Genomic DNA, 16145 nt, shown 5'->3' with positions numbered 1-16145 from the left:
TTGAATACCGCTGGATATCTTAATCCGTCGTTGTATCATAAATTATGTATGAGTTTATTTATGATTTGGAGCTAATCATTTGAATCTACTAAATTACTAAAGCTGTCAGATACATAGAGGAAACAGAACACTATTGACTCCCAAAAATGCTTCAAAGTAAGAGCATATACTCAAAAGTAATAATTCAAATAATAATAGTACTAATAACTTCTATGTAAATAGCACTTTTTAAGGTAAAATAGGAAAAACGACAGATTTATCTCAAGAAAAACATTTCCTTTATTTCCTTTAAAATGTGTTTTAATGTGAATCGTGATATACACGGACGGATGGAGATGTGTTGATTCTGTACATCTGTCTGTCGCCGTGTGCCCGCAGGGGGATGGAGGGGTGGAGGCTGGCAGGATGCAGCTTCAGCTCAGCCTCCCCATCCCTCCATCTCCATCCTGTCACGGTGCTGTGCGTTATGACGCGGGGCTGCATTACGTGAGACTGTCGACTCAGCACCGGATCTTGCTTATGTAACGCTGTTGCAAGAGGAGAGGAGCGGAGGACTGACGGATGGCTAATTTACTGATAAATAACGGCGAGTTGGCTGATGTCTGAGCGGCTGCCGGCGGAGAGAACAATGCTGGGTGTAGGTCGCCGGGCCGCAGTGTGAGAGCCGGGTCTGGGCACCAGGGGCCTGTCCCTCCGCACAGTCTGCAGCCTGCGGAACATTCTGCTTTTTCTGCAGATGCGAGGTTGAATTGGTCTCCTTTCTGCAGGAATAAACCAATGCGGGTTTGTTTTAGAAGAGAAACGCCTTCACATTCTGATCCTCACCATCCTTTCTGTACTGATCCGGCGGACAGCGCTGTGATAAACATGGCGGGTCCGGAGCAGTGCCAGCAGCAGGTGGAGGAGCAGGCGGAGCGCATAGATGATGCTGAGATGGCTCTGCAGGGCATCAACATGCTGCTCAACAACGGCTTCAAGGAGAGCGACGAGCTCTTCAGGAGATACAGGTAACACATGTTAATGAGGGGGGGCAAACTCAGACCAGAGGCCACATACAGCACCCTGATCTCAAGTGGGCCAGTAAAATCATAGCAAAATAACCTATTAATAACCAAAACTCCAAATGTTTCCCTTTGTTTTATTGCTGACAAGTACATTGTGAAAGATAGATAGATAGATAGCCTAGATAGATAGATAGATAGATAGATAGCCTAGATAGATAGATAGATAGATAGATAGATAGATAGATAGATAGATAGATAGATAGATAGATAGATAGATAGATAGATAGATAGATAGATAGATAGAAAGATAGATAGATAGATAGCCTAGATAGATAGATAGATAGCCTAGATAGATAGATAGATAGATAGATAGATCCTTTGTTAATCCCAAACTGGGAAATTATTTGGCAGGTGTATGCAGGCCCTATGTTTGACACCCCTGTGTTTCGGTATGTTGCAGGTCCAAAAAGATAGGCTACAGGAACAATGTAATATGTGGTTACTTCAAGGTGGAGCACATGAATACAAACCGTTCAAACATTGCTTCATGGAACAGATAACGGCATGATTCAATGAATGGTCATTAGGTGTTAAATGTTAAAGCCTGTTCCTCATGAGTGAGGCTTCCAGGTATCTCTCCTTCAAAGTGCGTCTCAAATGTTTCGCCACCATCAAAAAGAGAATATACGGACTGTAACCACAAGTATTTATAAATATGTATGGCTATTTGTTAAGCTAATGGTTACTTTTAGCATCTATTTATGAAAACACAGTTATATTTACTTTGTATTTTTAAATGTTATAGTGTGTAAAATGTGTAAATACAGTATTGACATTTCCTTTCATTTTAGTGCCGTCTCATTGCTGCAACCTCTGCTTTTATCAGTGCTTTTATTTATGTGTGTCTATTTCTATTACTGCAGTGAGAGATGCCAAGGAAATGTCATTGAGATGTGTGTGTATGTATGATGAGAATAAAGATATTCTGATTCAGATACAGTATATATGTCCCTTGAAATAATTTGACATAGTCTATTATCTTCATTTCTATAGTAAAGAGAAATGTTTAAGAAAGATAATGTAATACATACTAAAAACATCTGCAGATTCTAAAAAATAATCCATCATCATATATTCAAATTGTAATACTATTTGAACTATGACACCTTGGCAGAGCCCAGGAGCTCAACAGGAGCCCTGTGGCTCCTTTCATATACTTACATTTCTCAACAGAGTATTCAATTCAGTTGGTGTTGTCTACTGGATCTCTCCTCTCTCTCCTCTCTGTGTAGGACCCACAGCCCGCTGATGAGCTTTGGGGCCAGTTTCGTCAGTTTCCTGGTGAGTTTCCTCTCAGTTGGTGGTTTGTTTTTGTGATTCATCTGGCCAGAGGAATCAAAACAAAACAGTATGATAAAAAATATCGGATGTTAAAATGGATGTTGGAAAATGATTTGTAATGAACTGTTAACTGATGTTTTGGCAAGGCCAAAGGTTATCTTGCTTTCTTTTGGGTACACACCATTTTTCTTTATTAACACCATTCATTTTTGTAACAACAAAACCTTTAATAAAAACCATTTCAACATTTCAGTTAGTATATTGGCATATTTAATAGGGGTGCACCGAATGGGAAATTCTTGGCCGAAACCGATACCGAAAATAGGAAACGGTTGGCCGAAAACCGAAAGCCGAAAGGCCGAAAATGATTAATAGAAATATATATATATACATTTTTTACCAATGTTGTTCAGCTACCTGATTATGGAAAAAGACATGATTATGGCAAAACTTAACTTAAATAATAATCACTATTATGGGTCCATAAAACATTTATTCAGCACTTTTGAATGCATACAGTACATTAATTCCAAGTCAAGTGCATTTTCTTTTCTCTGTAGGATAACTACAACAAAGTGCATTCAGAACAAAGCCAAGGTGCTTTAAAACTGCATAAACATCTAGGCCAGTAGGCCTACTACAAAATAGTGTAAATAAAGACTAACAGCCAGGCCTTCAACAACAACAAATGCACATATAAGTGCATGCATACAAATGTGCAAACTGGATAAATCCACATGAATGTAACTACCGGTATTTACAAATGAAATTACAATTCAATTTCAAGAATCTGTAAATAAGGCTGTCTGTCCTCATAAGCAAAGTAGTAAACATTGTATAAAGATACATAAAGTGAAAACTGGATACAAAATCCACAATCAATTACAAATTAAATTACAATTTCAAGAATCTGCAAATAAGGTGGTCTGTCCTCATGAGCAATGTAAACAACATTGTATCATTTAGATACCGAAAGTACAATATATTGAACACTGTGCTGCTGTCATTTCCCCCTAATGATAACCTGAGATGGTGAATTATAACTCAAAATGAAAATTGTTCAGGAAAGTGGGTATAGAGTAGACATGTAGAACTAGATAAGCTTATGATAAGCCAGCCTTGTCTACTTATTAAGGAAAAGTGGGAGGTTCTTTTTAATGAACATTAGCTTCTCTGCTTTATCAGCCATAATTCTGTTCCTCTTCTCATCAAGCACATGAGAGGCAGCGCTGAACAGTCTCTCGCTGTCAGTGCTTGTGATTTGATCTTACTCCGCATATTTGTCCGGGTGTTTTGATTTCAAGTGGTGGAGTAATCCTGAAGTGGTGAAAGTCTTTGCATTTACACCCCCTCGAGAAATGTCAGCTGAACACGTTTTACAAATCGCAATCCGCGCCTCTTTCTCTGATATTTTTAAATATCTCCAAGCGCCAGACATGTTAGCTGTGAGCCAGCCGCGAGCATGGTCGCGCGCCGTGCTTGTCGCCGCGTTTTGATTACGTCATCACAACAACACGTTAGTTTACCAACGTAACCCTGTTCCCTGACATTCGGTGATATTTTTTCGGTGCTAAAACCCTTTCGGCCGAAAGCCGAAAGGGCCTTTTTAACCATTTTCGGCCGATAATTTTCGGCGGCCGAATATTCGGTGCATCCCTAATATTTAATGTCCCCTCCAAATGAATGCAAAAGGGGAAAAATAATGATTATATTTGGTACATCAGCATAGCATATAGTAAGATTTATAGTTTATGAAGAAAAACTCCAAGAATCACCTTGGATAACCCAAACTGTCTAAGTGTTTGCTACCATTGTCACCACGGACTTCCTCTCTGCTGCTTTCCCACATTAACATAATGGATGCATCACAACAGCGCGCGCACACACACACGCACGCACGCACGCACACACACACACGCGCACGCACGCACGCACACACACACACACACACACACACACACACACTCTCTCTGTCGCCTCGTGATGACCCACACAGACACACACACACACACACACACACACACACACACACACACACACTCTCTCTCTCTCTGTCGCCTCGTGATGACCCCCACACACACACACACACACACACAGTCACACACACACACACACAGACACACACACACACACACACACACACACACACACACACACACACACACACACACACACACACACACACACACACACACACACTCTCTCTGTCGCCTCGTGATGACCCACACACACAAAGACACATCATGAATCCAGAGATGATGTCATCCTCGGTCCCCAGATAGTAATTGGCCCTGAAGGCTGTGGGGGTGTGACCGGACGTGCACAGGGATATTCAGTTAATGCATCGTACAAGAAAAAGAAAACATTGTCACTCATATATCTCTACATTTTGCACCTTGTATACATGACTATGTCCTCACTCATTAATGGTTCTAAAAGGTTTTAGTAAAACATGATTCTGGCATTATGTGCAGCATCTCTCTGACTCCAACACACAGCTGTACGGATGTGGCTGTGTTCCTCTGTTCATTGTGATGCAGAAAGAGCCCTTTGTCCTTTTCAAGACAGTTACACTCCTCTCCTCCTTTAACAGGACATCTGTTTGTAAACCAGCTCAAGCATAGCTCTGTTCAACAAGACCAAATGTTCTATCCCCACTTAGGTGTTTTAATATCTGGATAACAATATCTATCACAATAGCATACCAATAGTGTTTGTCTGGCAATGCAATACATTCATGCATACATCGAAATAAATTACCCAACTGTAAAGCCTATTTTCTTATTTCCTGCTGTAAACTGACAATGTTTAAATGGGTTAAGTCAATTGTTAATGTAACTCTACCAGGGTATTCCTATAAGCAGAATTGTTGGGTGATGAAAATCTAGCACACTGCTGTACTTAGCATCAGCAGTGTGTATCCACATGGACCATCACACATGATAATCCTCCATCATTCTGCAGAGAGCCACGTCCTGGGCTGTGTCTGTGTTAACAGAGCGTTCAATAAACCTGATCGTGAGATAGATGAAAGTTGCCTGTTGGAGTCCGCTTTGTTCACTGCATTCAAATCAGTGGTAATATAAAGTGTGATGTAAAAACAAAAAGAAAATCTTAAAATGATACTCCATCAAAATATTTGACATCAGATTTTCTGAGAAACTTGAGTTAGCATATGCTTGATATGTGATTTCATCACAACATGATTTTATTGAAAGATGTAATTGATGCTGCATTATCGCCCAGAATAAAAATGCAGTACATTGTTTCTTCTTAAAGATATATTAGAACCAAACCTCTTCGTTGCATTTTGATTCAGAACGCCATGATGACATTTGAGGAGGAGAAGATGCAGACGGCCTGCGACGACCTGAGGACCACGGAGAAGCTGTGTGAAAGCGACAGCGCCGGGGTCATCGAGACAATCAGGAACAAGATTAAAAAGAGTGTAAGCTCAAAATATAAAAAAATAAATATAATATATAAACATTACACATGGCATTAAGACACCTTCACAGCAAACTGTTATGTCTGCTGCCGTCCCGCACATCAGACTTAACTCCTGAGTTCTGTGCCATCACAGCTTCATAACATTCATCTCTTTACATCTCACATATGCATCTATTATTACAATTAGCAGTATTTTGATTTCACTGTACAGCATTTCACATTACATTGTATTTTCAGCTCATCTTATTCAATTTTACTTAGAGTTACCTTCTCCTGCATTACTCAGTTGCCCATTCTTCTTGCGACATTCTCTTGTGCTATTTTATTTCTACTTTGTTTCTTCTTGCACTATTTGTATTTGTTTTTTTTCTTTTCTTTTATGTCTTATACATATCTATGTTGCATTGTTGGAGGAGCCTGTGAGGTTTTTCATTGCATAACTACACTATCTGTGCATATGACAATGACGTTTTTTGAACCTTTGAACTTTGAACCTTAAAACTAAACTTCGTCAAAGTTGAGGGGCAAGAACACCAATTGAGGTTTTCCACGTCGCTTGCCGCCACAGCAGGTTGCTGTTCAGATAACAAGGTTTATATCCTCTGCATCGTGCCTAATGATGCAGGCAGCGGTGAGATCATACCAAGCCCACTCACAGATTAAATTATTGCTTCTGTGAAATGTAATCAGCAGACAGAGTGAGGAGTGTGGGGGCCCCGGGTCATTCAAGAAACCCTGCCAGCCTCTGGGTAAAGTGGCATATTTATAACGCATATTGTGTGTGTGTGTGTGTGTGTGTGTGTGTGTGTGTGTGTGTGTGTGTGTGTGTGTGTGTGTGTGTGTGTGTGTGTGTGTGTGTGTGTGTGTGTGTGTGTGTGTGTGTGTGTGTGTGTGTGTGTGTGTGTGTGTGTGTGTGTGTGTGTGTGTGTGTGTGTGTGTGTGTGTGTGTGTGTGTGTGTGTGTTGCAGATGGACTCACAGAGGTCGGGCGTGGTGGTGGTGGACCGCCTGCAGAGACAGATCATCGTTGCTGACTGTCAGGTGTACCTCGCCGTGCTCTCCTTCGTCAAGCAGGAACTCTCAGGTAATCAAATCAAACAGACCAGAGAGTGTGAGCTTAAAAGAACGTTTTTTTGTGGGGGAACTACTCCATATTCAGTAAATTACCAATAGTAAAGAACGGTTGACACGCCCCCAGTTTGAAGAACCACAGACTGTATTAATAAATAATCAAGTGAGGAAACTGATAACTTGCAATATACTCTAAATAACTGAAACAATTAATTACATTTGTACATGAGTATGTGTACTACTCCAGTGGTTCCCAACCGGAGGTACGGGGACCTGTAGGGGTACTTGCAGGGATTGCAGGGGGTCTGTAGAAAAATAAGGGAATGCAATTTATTTCCACACAAAAAACATTTTTAAATAAGCCTGGTGTCGGTGGTCTAGTTCTGCTTCCGCAAGTAACAGTTCCTCCCGGGATGGTGTGGATTGTAACACCACTGTAGTTCGTGTTCACACTGTGGCGCCGCACATAGCAATTAGCTTACATTAGCTGCAAAGTGGCAGTAAGAATGGATGCATGATTAGCCAGGGATAAACATACAGCCGGCGGTACCGTCGCTGCTGAACCGGGTTTAGGAGGCTGGCCAAGACCTGGAATATAATTATATGAAGCCATCCCTGCAGCGGCACCAGAACACCAAACACAACAGGAGTGTGGGTAAAAAGTTGGGTTAAATACAATTACAAAGGGTTTAATACAAGACAGATGAGTGAGGGGGTTCTTATGGAATGGTGACCAGCTCAAGGGGTACACGAGACAAAAAAGGTTGGTAACCACTGGTTAGAGATCACCTAGGTTGGTTTAATTACATCAATTATTCTAAAGTTTATTGTTTCCACTACCAGCTTATATCAAAGGAGGCTGGATTCTCCGTAAGGCGTGGAAGATGTACAACAAGTGCCACAGTGACATCAGCCAGCTGCAGGCGGGCAGTGAGCAGAGGTCCTCCCTTCACCAGGAGCCCCTCACCACGGACAACGCCAACCACAACGCCCCAGTGGAGAGCTGCGTGACGGCCGAGGCCCTGGACCGGCTCAAGGGCTCCGTCAGCTTCGGCTACGGCCTCTTCCACCTGTGCATCTCCATGGTACCGCCTCACCTGCTCAAGATCATCAACCTGCTGGGTTTCCCCGGCGACCGTCACCAGGGCCTGTCCTCCCTCATGTATGCAAGCGAGAGCAAGGACATGAAGGCACCACTCGCTACGTGAGTAAACTTCCTTTTAATTATTATTCAGTTTTTATAACAGAGACACAGCATTGGTGCTGATGGGGGAACTGAACTGAAAACCATAATAAATGTTACCATCAAACTTCCCCAGTTCATTTATTATATTAAGACAATTATTAAACTTTTATCATGTTTAAATATGCAAACGAGGAATTATCTTATGAAATATGTGATTATTATTATTATACATTTCCGCAAACATTAAACTGACCTTTGGGTGAAGCATGGTTCAAAAATTATTGTTTTATGTTGTTGCCATATTACAGAAGAAGCTTTCAGAATCATTGTGTCACTCCAAAAATCTGAAAATCATAAATCGCCATATTTTCAAGGAATATAAGTGAAAATAAATCGGGCTATTAACAAGATTTAACCAAACCCCTCAACAGAATAACGATATGAATGAGTGGAGATTTCTGTTTTTCAGTTTTTCTACTCTTAGTATTAGAAGAATGTTATTTTAGGAAATAGTCCTTAAAAATATGGATTGTAACACATACTGGTTAAAATGTTAAAATATAAGGCATTATCTAACGCTTACTTTTCAAAAATTGCACCTAAATATGTATTTTGATTTTGGTAAGCAATATATCCCAGACCAGCAGCATATTATAACCGGGAACCTTTATCACTAGATCCTGGGAACTTTTAGTATGAATTAAATCAGTGTTTCTCGGTGCTGTTGCCTTGTAACTCTTTAAAATGAATGTTCACTTGTAACCCATTACAATATATCATGGAACATCACTCAAATTAGACATCATCATTTGTTAACTAGGAATATATTTTTTTAATACAATAATTATGCTAATCCTGGCCCCCATAATAACAACCCTCTGTGAGCATCTCTGATAACCTTTTGATTCCACTGCTGCTGGACATGCTAATATATTTTAATAAGGGTATGTCTGTGATTCACATGTGAAGAGGGCATGGACATGGTTCACTTACTAATGTGTGACCTTCAACCCGCCATCATCTGCTGTTCCAAGGACAGGGAGGTGGGCCTTTTCAAGCCCCACCTGTTCCTCATCGCTCCAATAAAATGGTAGGCCAAGCTTAAAATTGTCAAATGTATCGTTCTATAACAGGGGTCTCCAACATTTTTTAGGATGAGAGCTACTTTAAAAAAACAAAACAAGTCGTGAGCTACTTTCACTCCTCTTTTTTTGTTTTTTTGCAGTGTATATATTTAGCGCATTTGAACATTATTATATGCTTACCTTTAACCTTTGTGTGCTGTTTGAGTCTGTGGGACCCGTTTTCAATGTTTACTAAAAGAAAATGTATGTGTGAGCCTCTCCGCTCACACAGGGTTCAAAGAGGGACGGAAAGAGCAGGGTTTAGGTTGATCACAGGCGTTTCTTAGCTTCAGAAACTAATGTTATTTTAGGAGTGTTGTGAGATGTTGTCAACATCAATAGAAATTAGTCACCCAGTGGAAATGTCAGATATGTCTTCATAACTGTATCCTTACATTCACTCAGTTATAATGTGGTAGTTATACATAGTTTGTTTTAAATTATTATTGATCACATTATATTGTACATATTTCTTAATTTAAGCTCCAGTATATATGAATATGTTTGGTGTGTTTTTTAGGTATATTTGTTATTGACCGAGTAAACGCTTTTATTTTGAAGGCAGTTTTTACAGGCCTCTACCGTAATGCATAGGATATACGCGCACCGCAATTCAACGTGCGGACAGGCTTGACTGTGTTTTCAGAAGTGGGGGCTGGCTTGACCACAGTCTGTTTACCCAGTGTTTCCTGACATGAAACGTTTTATTTCACCTTGCTATGTGTTTTTAACGTATATTAAAAAAACGGGGACATTTCCCGGGGACAGTTTCAACCGGGGACAGGCCAATACAAACGGGGACTGTCCCCGGAAAACGGGGACTGTCCCCGGAAAACGGGGACGTCTGGTCATCCAATTATAAGGTGGTGAGGTGCCGCTCCACGTTGCTTTTCTTCCCGACTGCAACGCTGTTGTGTGTGTGTGTGCGTGTGTGTGCGTGCGTGCGTGCGTGTGTATGTGCGTGCGTGTATGTGTGTGTGTGTGTGTGTGCGTGTGTGTGCGTGCGTGCGTGCGTGCGTGTGTGTGTGTGTGTGTGTGTGTGTGTGTGTGTGTGTGTGTGTGTGTGTGTGTGTGTGTGAGCAGGCTCGGATTGGCCAGATTAGGGACTTTTCCCGGTGGGCCGCTGCCTTTGGTGGGCTGCTGTCTCTGACGTAGGTGGGCCGTGGACTTTCACAGCGCCGCTGCGCCGGTACCGTATCCACTGCCTCAAACACCCGCCGTTGCGAGGCTCCGGCGGCTCCGGCGGCTCCGGCGGCTCCGGCGGCTCCGGCGGCTCCGGCGGCTCCGGCGGCTCCGGCGGCTCCGGCGGCTCCGGCGGCTCCGGCGGCTCCGGCGGCTCCGGCGGCTCCGGCGGCTCCGGCGGCTCCGGCGGCTCCGATGCTGTGAAAGTCCACCGCCGTTGCGAGTCTCCGGTTGTAACAGTCCACTGAGGACCCAGGTTCGATTCCGGCCTGAGGTCCAAAAAATGTATATATATATTAAAAAAACAACTCCCGTTCATCGCGTCCATTCGCGACCCACCTATCACATCTCTGCGCCCCACCAGTGGGGCGGGCGCGCCCCACACTTTGAGAAACGCTGGTTTAGGTGATAATGGCTTGGGCTTGATCTTCAAACTGTAAATTAAACTTTGATGGCAGTTCTCAAATATAAATTAATTGGTCTTTTAATCTTCATTATTAGTTTATTTTTATTTCTTTATTATCGTACCTTTTACCTCCCTGTGTCCGTTGAACTGTTATATTTCGCTCTTATGCTGCATGTGTGCAAAAAGGTTTTACCGTCTGACCTGAAGTGAACTTCTTGTTCTCTGTTTTAATTTGTGATGTGTGCCATGTTACGAAAGCACTTTGAGCTGCACCAGGTGTATGAAAAATACTACACATATAAAACGTAATTATTATAATTTGTAAACATGTTCATGCTCACATGCCTACGTTTATACATACCTGAAAAACATTTCATGCCTTTTTAAGTAAATACAACTAACAGTGCTCTGTCACATTTACCTTTCATGTTATTCAGTGTATTACAGATTCTGATAGAGCTGCAGATCTCAGTTTTCTGACTGACAGAGTGCCTCTTGTGTTGCTCAGGTTGGCCCTCTTGTGGTACCACACAGTAGTGCTGCCCTTCTTTGCTCTGGATGGCTCCGACACACATGAGGGGCTGCTGGAAGCCAAAGCAATTCTGCAGAGGAAGTCTGTGGTTTACCCCAACTCATCTCTCTTCATGTTCTTTAAAGGACGAGTTCACAGGCTAGAGGTATGTGCAGCAGACTCTATCAAACCTCATTGAAGTGATTTATTTTTGTATGTAATGTTAGACAAAGACATTCGATGGGAAATAGAAAGACATTTTTTATTATAGAAGAATCTGAAAAGAGTCCTCAGAAGCCCTTAGAGGCGGCAGTGATCAAATTTCAGGTGAAATGATCTTTGTCTGGATTAAGCACTTTTTACTGTCTTAGATTATAAATAGCGTATGCTTAGGGTGTGGCTACCTTGTGATTGACAGGTCGCTACCACACGTCGTTGTCCTGTTTGGGTATTTTTGTTTCATAACGGAAACGCCTTCAGAGTGTGTTTTTATTTTAGGATAAATTCTAAAATGTTGGTTGCCTTTTCTGGCCAAAATCAGTATTAAAACAAAAAAGACAAGGTTTTTTTACAAACGAAAAAGTAAAACATGCATGTCAGATGGCTCATTAACTCACCATCTAATCCACAATCTATTTGTATTCCTCCATTACTCAACACATGCATGTCGTGTGTGTCCAACAGAACCTCTGCTGATGTGTGCTCTCTCCTTTGTCCACAGTGCCATATCAACAGTGCTTTGGCCTGTTTCCATGATGCATTAGAGCTTGCATCAGACCAAAGAGAGATCCAGCATGTGTGTCTCTATGAGATTGGTATGTGTTTATATGTTAGGTTAGTTGTGACATACTGGCCACTAAGCGTTGATCACAGCGAGGGATTCATTTGACTCTTATTTTTGTTTCAGGTTGGTGTAGCATGATAGAGATGAATTTTGAAGATGCATACAGAGCGTTTGAGAGGCTGAAGAATGAGTCGCGTTGGTCCCAGTGCTACTATGCCTACTTGACCGGAGGTAAGCCTGTCCCACCATAACATATGCTTACACTGCTTGGATATCTGTACTGTATGTAAGTATGTTACCTTGTATTCTTTATGTTTTTCCAGTTTGTCAGGGTGCTTCAGGTGACCTGGATGGAGCCAACGGTGTCTTCAAAGATGTGCAGAAGCTGTTCAAGAGAAAAAACAACCAGATAGAGCAGTTTGCAGTCAAAAGAGTGAGTTTTGCTGCAGATTTAGCCTTTTTCCCCCTCTTTTTCCAAGGTCATCACAAGTGTGTCACAAAAGTGTTCCTTCTCTCTACGGTGCCTATCTGCAGGCTGAGAGATTGAGAAAGATCTCTCCCACCAGAGAGTTATGCATCCTCGGTGTAATTGAAGTGCTGTATCTGTGGAAAGCACTTCAAAACTGCTCCTCATCTAAACTGCAGATAATGAATCAAGGTAAATGTAACCTTCATGTTGTATAGCAGTAAAAGTGAGCTGCAGCTGGATGTCTAAGAAATTATTTTTACCCCTGTGTTATTTCTCTGTATTTCTGTTCAGTGTTGCAGAGTTTAGATGAGGCTTCCTGCAGGGGTCTGAAACACCTTCTTCTTGGTGCTGTTCACAAATGTCATGGAAATATGAGGGATGCTGTTCAGGTATCAGTCGGCATTAAGCACTGAATTACTTTGCTCTTTGAATGTTTCTCAGCTCACTCTTTTTTCCATTTGATCTGTCATCCAGTCGTTCCAGCTGGCTGCAAGAGATGAGTATGGACGACAGATCAACTCTTATGTTCAGCCATATGCCGTCTATGAGCTTGGATGCATACTCCTTGCCAAACAGGAGGTCAGTTTTCACAGCATTCACATTTTTATTTAGACTTTAATGATGTGACTACATGCACAGTTATAACCTGGTCCTTTCTATATTACAATCCAGACTGTTGGAAAGGGGAGGTCATTTCTACTTCAAGCTAAGGTAAAATATCGACACAGCAATATTCTAATTTAGAATTAATTTGTTTATTAAAATATTATAAATGTATTGCATGTAAGAGGTGTCTAATAACATGTTTGATCTATTCATCCATTTATCTATCTTAGGAGGACTTTACGGACTATGACTTTGAGAACAGGCTTCATGTCCGCATCCATTCAGCCCTGGCTACTCTGAAGGAAGTTGTGCCTCAATGACTCCAGCATGGATAGCTGCAATGTCTAAAGCTATGCTCATAGCTTTTTACACCAAGTTTTAAACCAATCAAAATGACTGTATCACAACCCAGTGAACAGACTCTTTTTCATTCTTAAAGTATTTGGGGAAATACATTTGTTTGTAATCTTACCCAGTCAGATTGATATGAAGTGTGATCTCTGTGCATTTTGTACAGAAATAGCTACTGTAGGTGTGTTCATGCTAGCTTAGAAATAAAGAGGAAAAGGCTAGCCAAGCTATGGCTAGCAAGTTAAAAACTAAACATAAAACTTAAACTAGACAATTATAGCGGTACAGAATATATTTTAAGCCAGCAAGGTAGTCACCAATACATTTTGTGGGTGGATTGCCTTCCGCTACATAGACAAGATGGCTACAATCAAGGATGAGAAGTGTCTAGCGCTCCGCACTTAACGTTAGGAGCTCAAAAACAGACACAAAACTCAAATTTAGACACAGGCCTCATTTTTGTATTTTTGTCTTATAGTGTGTTCAAACACAGAATGCTCTGTATAAAAAGACGTCTTCAGGGTTTTTCAAAGGAGATTTTTTTCTCAGTCTGGCCAAGCTAATTAGCTACCGGTTTCCCCTTGCTTTAAGACCTAGTGCTAAACCAGGCTGTTTCTGCACAGGACACACAGAGATTGAATTGATATAGACACTGTGCCCAGCAACAAACAAGAACATTGACCCACCATTTTAACTGTTTCTTTAATTGTTTCCAACCTAATGTATTAGCTACAGCTAGTAAAATGTTTTCTCATTAGCTTGTGTATGAAGAGGAATTCACTATTGCCTCCCCCTCCCTTCAGTGAGAAATTCAGAACATAAAAGTACATTTTTTATGAGATAATATTTCCCTAAATATCAACTTCACAATGACTGGTGAATGGGACTAACTTAATCACATATCATGAAAAGGATAAGGGAAATAAAAGTCAAATTGAATATTTGATTTTAAATATTATTTTAAAGGACTCCATACTCCATGGGTTGATCATTTTTCGTCAACAATTTCCACTTCTTTTCCAAATTCAATTATCAGACAGCTGGTCATATTGCAAAAGAATGTTGGGTCATTTCACAAAGGGGCCACTTAGTATATTAATTGTGGGAATAAAATCACAAACCATATAGAAAAAATTAGGTACTGTACTGTGGGAATACTTCACTAGTCACCTAAAAACAAATAATTGAAGTACTTAGATGTCATACCTTTATAGTTATTGAGGAATCACCACACTTTGTTTTTTTATGTGAAAACAGTGGGCATTGGTCCTGTGCACTATGCATGGTATGGCAGGGTAACAGTGGCTATAACACTGTATTGAAGTCAGATGTACGCGTATGTCCATCCATGCAAATACATGTATACGGTTTTATAACACAGTACACTCTGTACTGTAATGTTACCATTTAAAGGTGCTGTTAAATGTCAGCCTAATTAACATATATTACTAGTGAATTTATTTTAATAGTGTTTTAGTAGTACAAGCTTTTGAAATGGTCCATAATAGTGACAATTTTATTTATAATACAACAGAAGTAATACTTTTGCAAATGTTATTTACAGCGGGACAGACTGCAGTGTTGTGATAAAGCTGAAAAGTATGATTTAGAATTTGGCAAAGAATAATATTTCTGTGTTAAGAGTGATTTTAAAAACCTTTCTCAACAGAGTTTCACACTGTACTATACTAATCATTATGTGCAGGTTATTGCCTTTTGTCATTATTCGTCAGGCTAGCAATATAAGAAAAATAATCTTACAGCAGAGGCTTTCAACAATTAATATCTGTTTTTCATCCCATGTTCAAAGTTGTAGACATTTGTTTTACTAATGCCGAGCTGTCACCCCCTGTGGCTGTAATGGATGTAAACTGTGGTAAATGTGGATTTGACCGCTGTGCAAGTGGTCAGTGCGATTGCAAGTAACGTAGCGGTGAAATGTCAGTAACATACCAAATACTTCTGTCACTATAATTATATTTCCTTTTGTCATGACATTATGTTGAATTTGATTGTACATGTCAGGATGATGATGTTCCAATGTGTCAATGAACTCAATAAACTCCATTAACCTCGCCAAATATGTGCTGTCTTTCTTTGCCTCTGAGATACATTTTCTGTTGAAATTGCACTTATGACAGTTGATGTTATTTCAAATGTGTCAGGGTTACACAATATTCACATTTCAAAATAAATATATACAGTACAAGGCCCTGGTGGATAATGAGACAATGGGCCCAGAGATAACAATAAAGGAAGAGATCCAAACCACCACCTTTCCTACACACAGACTGTATCGTTTTTTAGCCTCTTAGTTCTTTTCTTTCTTTTTGTAAATGTTTTGTTTAACTTATTTTGGTCTTTTGGCTGTCATTTTGTATCTCTGTGTCGCTGATTTTTGTTAATCCCTTTCTTCGCTTGGGGGTTGTTTTGCCCGTTTTTATAGACCCTTTGTGGTCTCTTTGCAGCTGTTTTGCGGCAATACTCTGTCCTCCTTTATTTATCTTTCCATAACATGACCAGTGAGGCAAATGCTCTGAGCTAATGATAAGACAGAGGTTTTATTGTACCTTCTGGAAAGTGGTTTAATGTTTTCTTACCTTGAAACATTGTACCAATCTACGGTGTCTATTTGTTTTTATTCCACCAGAGGGAGCTTAT

The 16145-nt window shown here is 40.7% G+C and overlaps 1 protein-coding gene across 2 annotated transcripts; it reads left to right on the top strand.

The window, feature by feature from the left end:
* Positions 1-424: 424 nt before the first annotated feature.
* LOC307046912 (tetratricopeptide repeat protein 39C-like) lies at positions 425-15565 on the top strand. Of its 2 annotated transcripts, XM_079693579.1 has the most exons (14): positions 425-1007; positions 2297-2345; positions 5665-5793; positions 6764-6878; positions 7709-8069; positions 11272-11440; positions 11996-12089; positions 12182-12289; positions 12382-12491; positions 12593-12716; positions 12819-12916; positions 13002-13106; positions 13200-13238; positions 13364-15565. In XM_079693579.1, the coding sequence occupies exons 1-14, from the start codon at positions 778-780 to the stop codon at positions 13451-13453; spliced, it is 1821 nt and encodes a 606-aa protein (XP_079549705.1). In that variant the 5' UTR covers positions 425-777; the 3' UTR covers positions 13454-15565. The 2 variants fall into 2 exon arrangements, with proteins under 2 accessions (XP_079549705.1, XP_079549706.1); XM_079693580.1 differs by lacking the exons at positions 425-1007; positions 2297-2345; positions 5665-5793; positions 6764-6878; positions 7709-8069 and adding an exon at positions 8070-9141.
* The last annotated feature ends 580 nt before the right edge of the window (positions 15566-16145 follow it).

The sequence above is a fragment of the Notothenia rossii genome (assembly GCF_949606895.1).
Source record: "Notothenia rossii genome assembly, chromosome: 1".
NCBI lineage: Eukaryota > Metazoa > Chordata > Actinopteri > Perciformes > Nototheniidae > Notothenia > Notothenia rossii.
This window is presented reverse-complemented; position numbering and strand designations above follow the sequence as displayed.

What these genes read in the sequence shown, in the direction of transcription:
- LOC307046912 (XM_079693579.1), top strand. Translation starts at nt 778, where the DNA reads ATGCGGGTTTGTTTTAGAAGAGAAACGCCTTCACATTCTGATCCTCAC. An exon ending in CCAGTTTCGTCAGTTTCCTG is followed by an intron (nt 2,346 to 5,664) that starts GTGAGTTTCCTC and finishes ATTTTGATTCAG; the next exon opens with AACGCCATGATGACATTTGA. An exon ending in TACTCCTTGCCAAACAGGAG is followed by an intron (nt 13,107 to 13,199) that starts GTCAGTTTTCAC and finishes ATTACAATCCAG; the next exon opens with ACTGTTGGAAAGGGGAGGTC.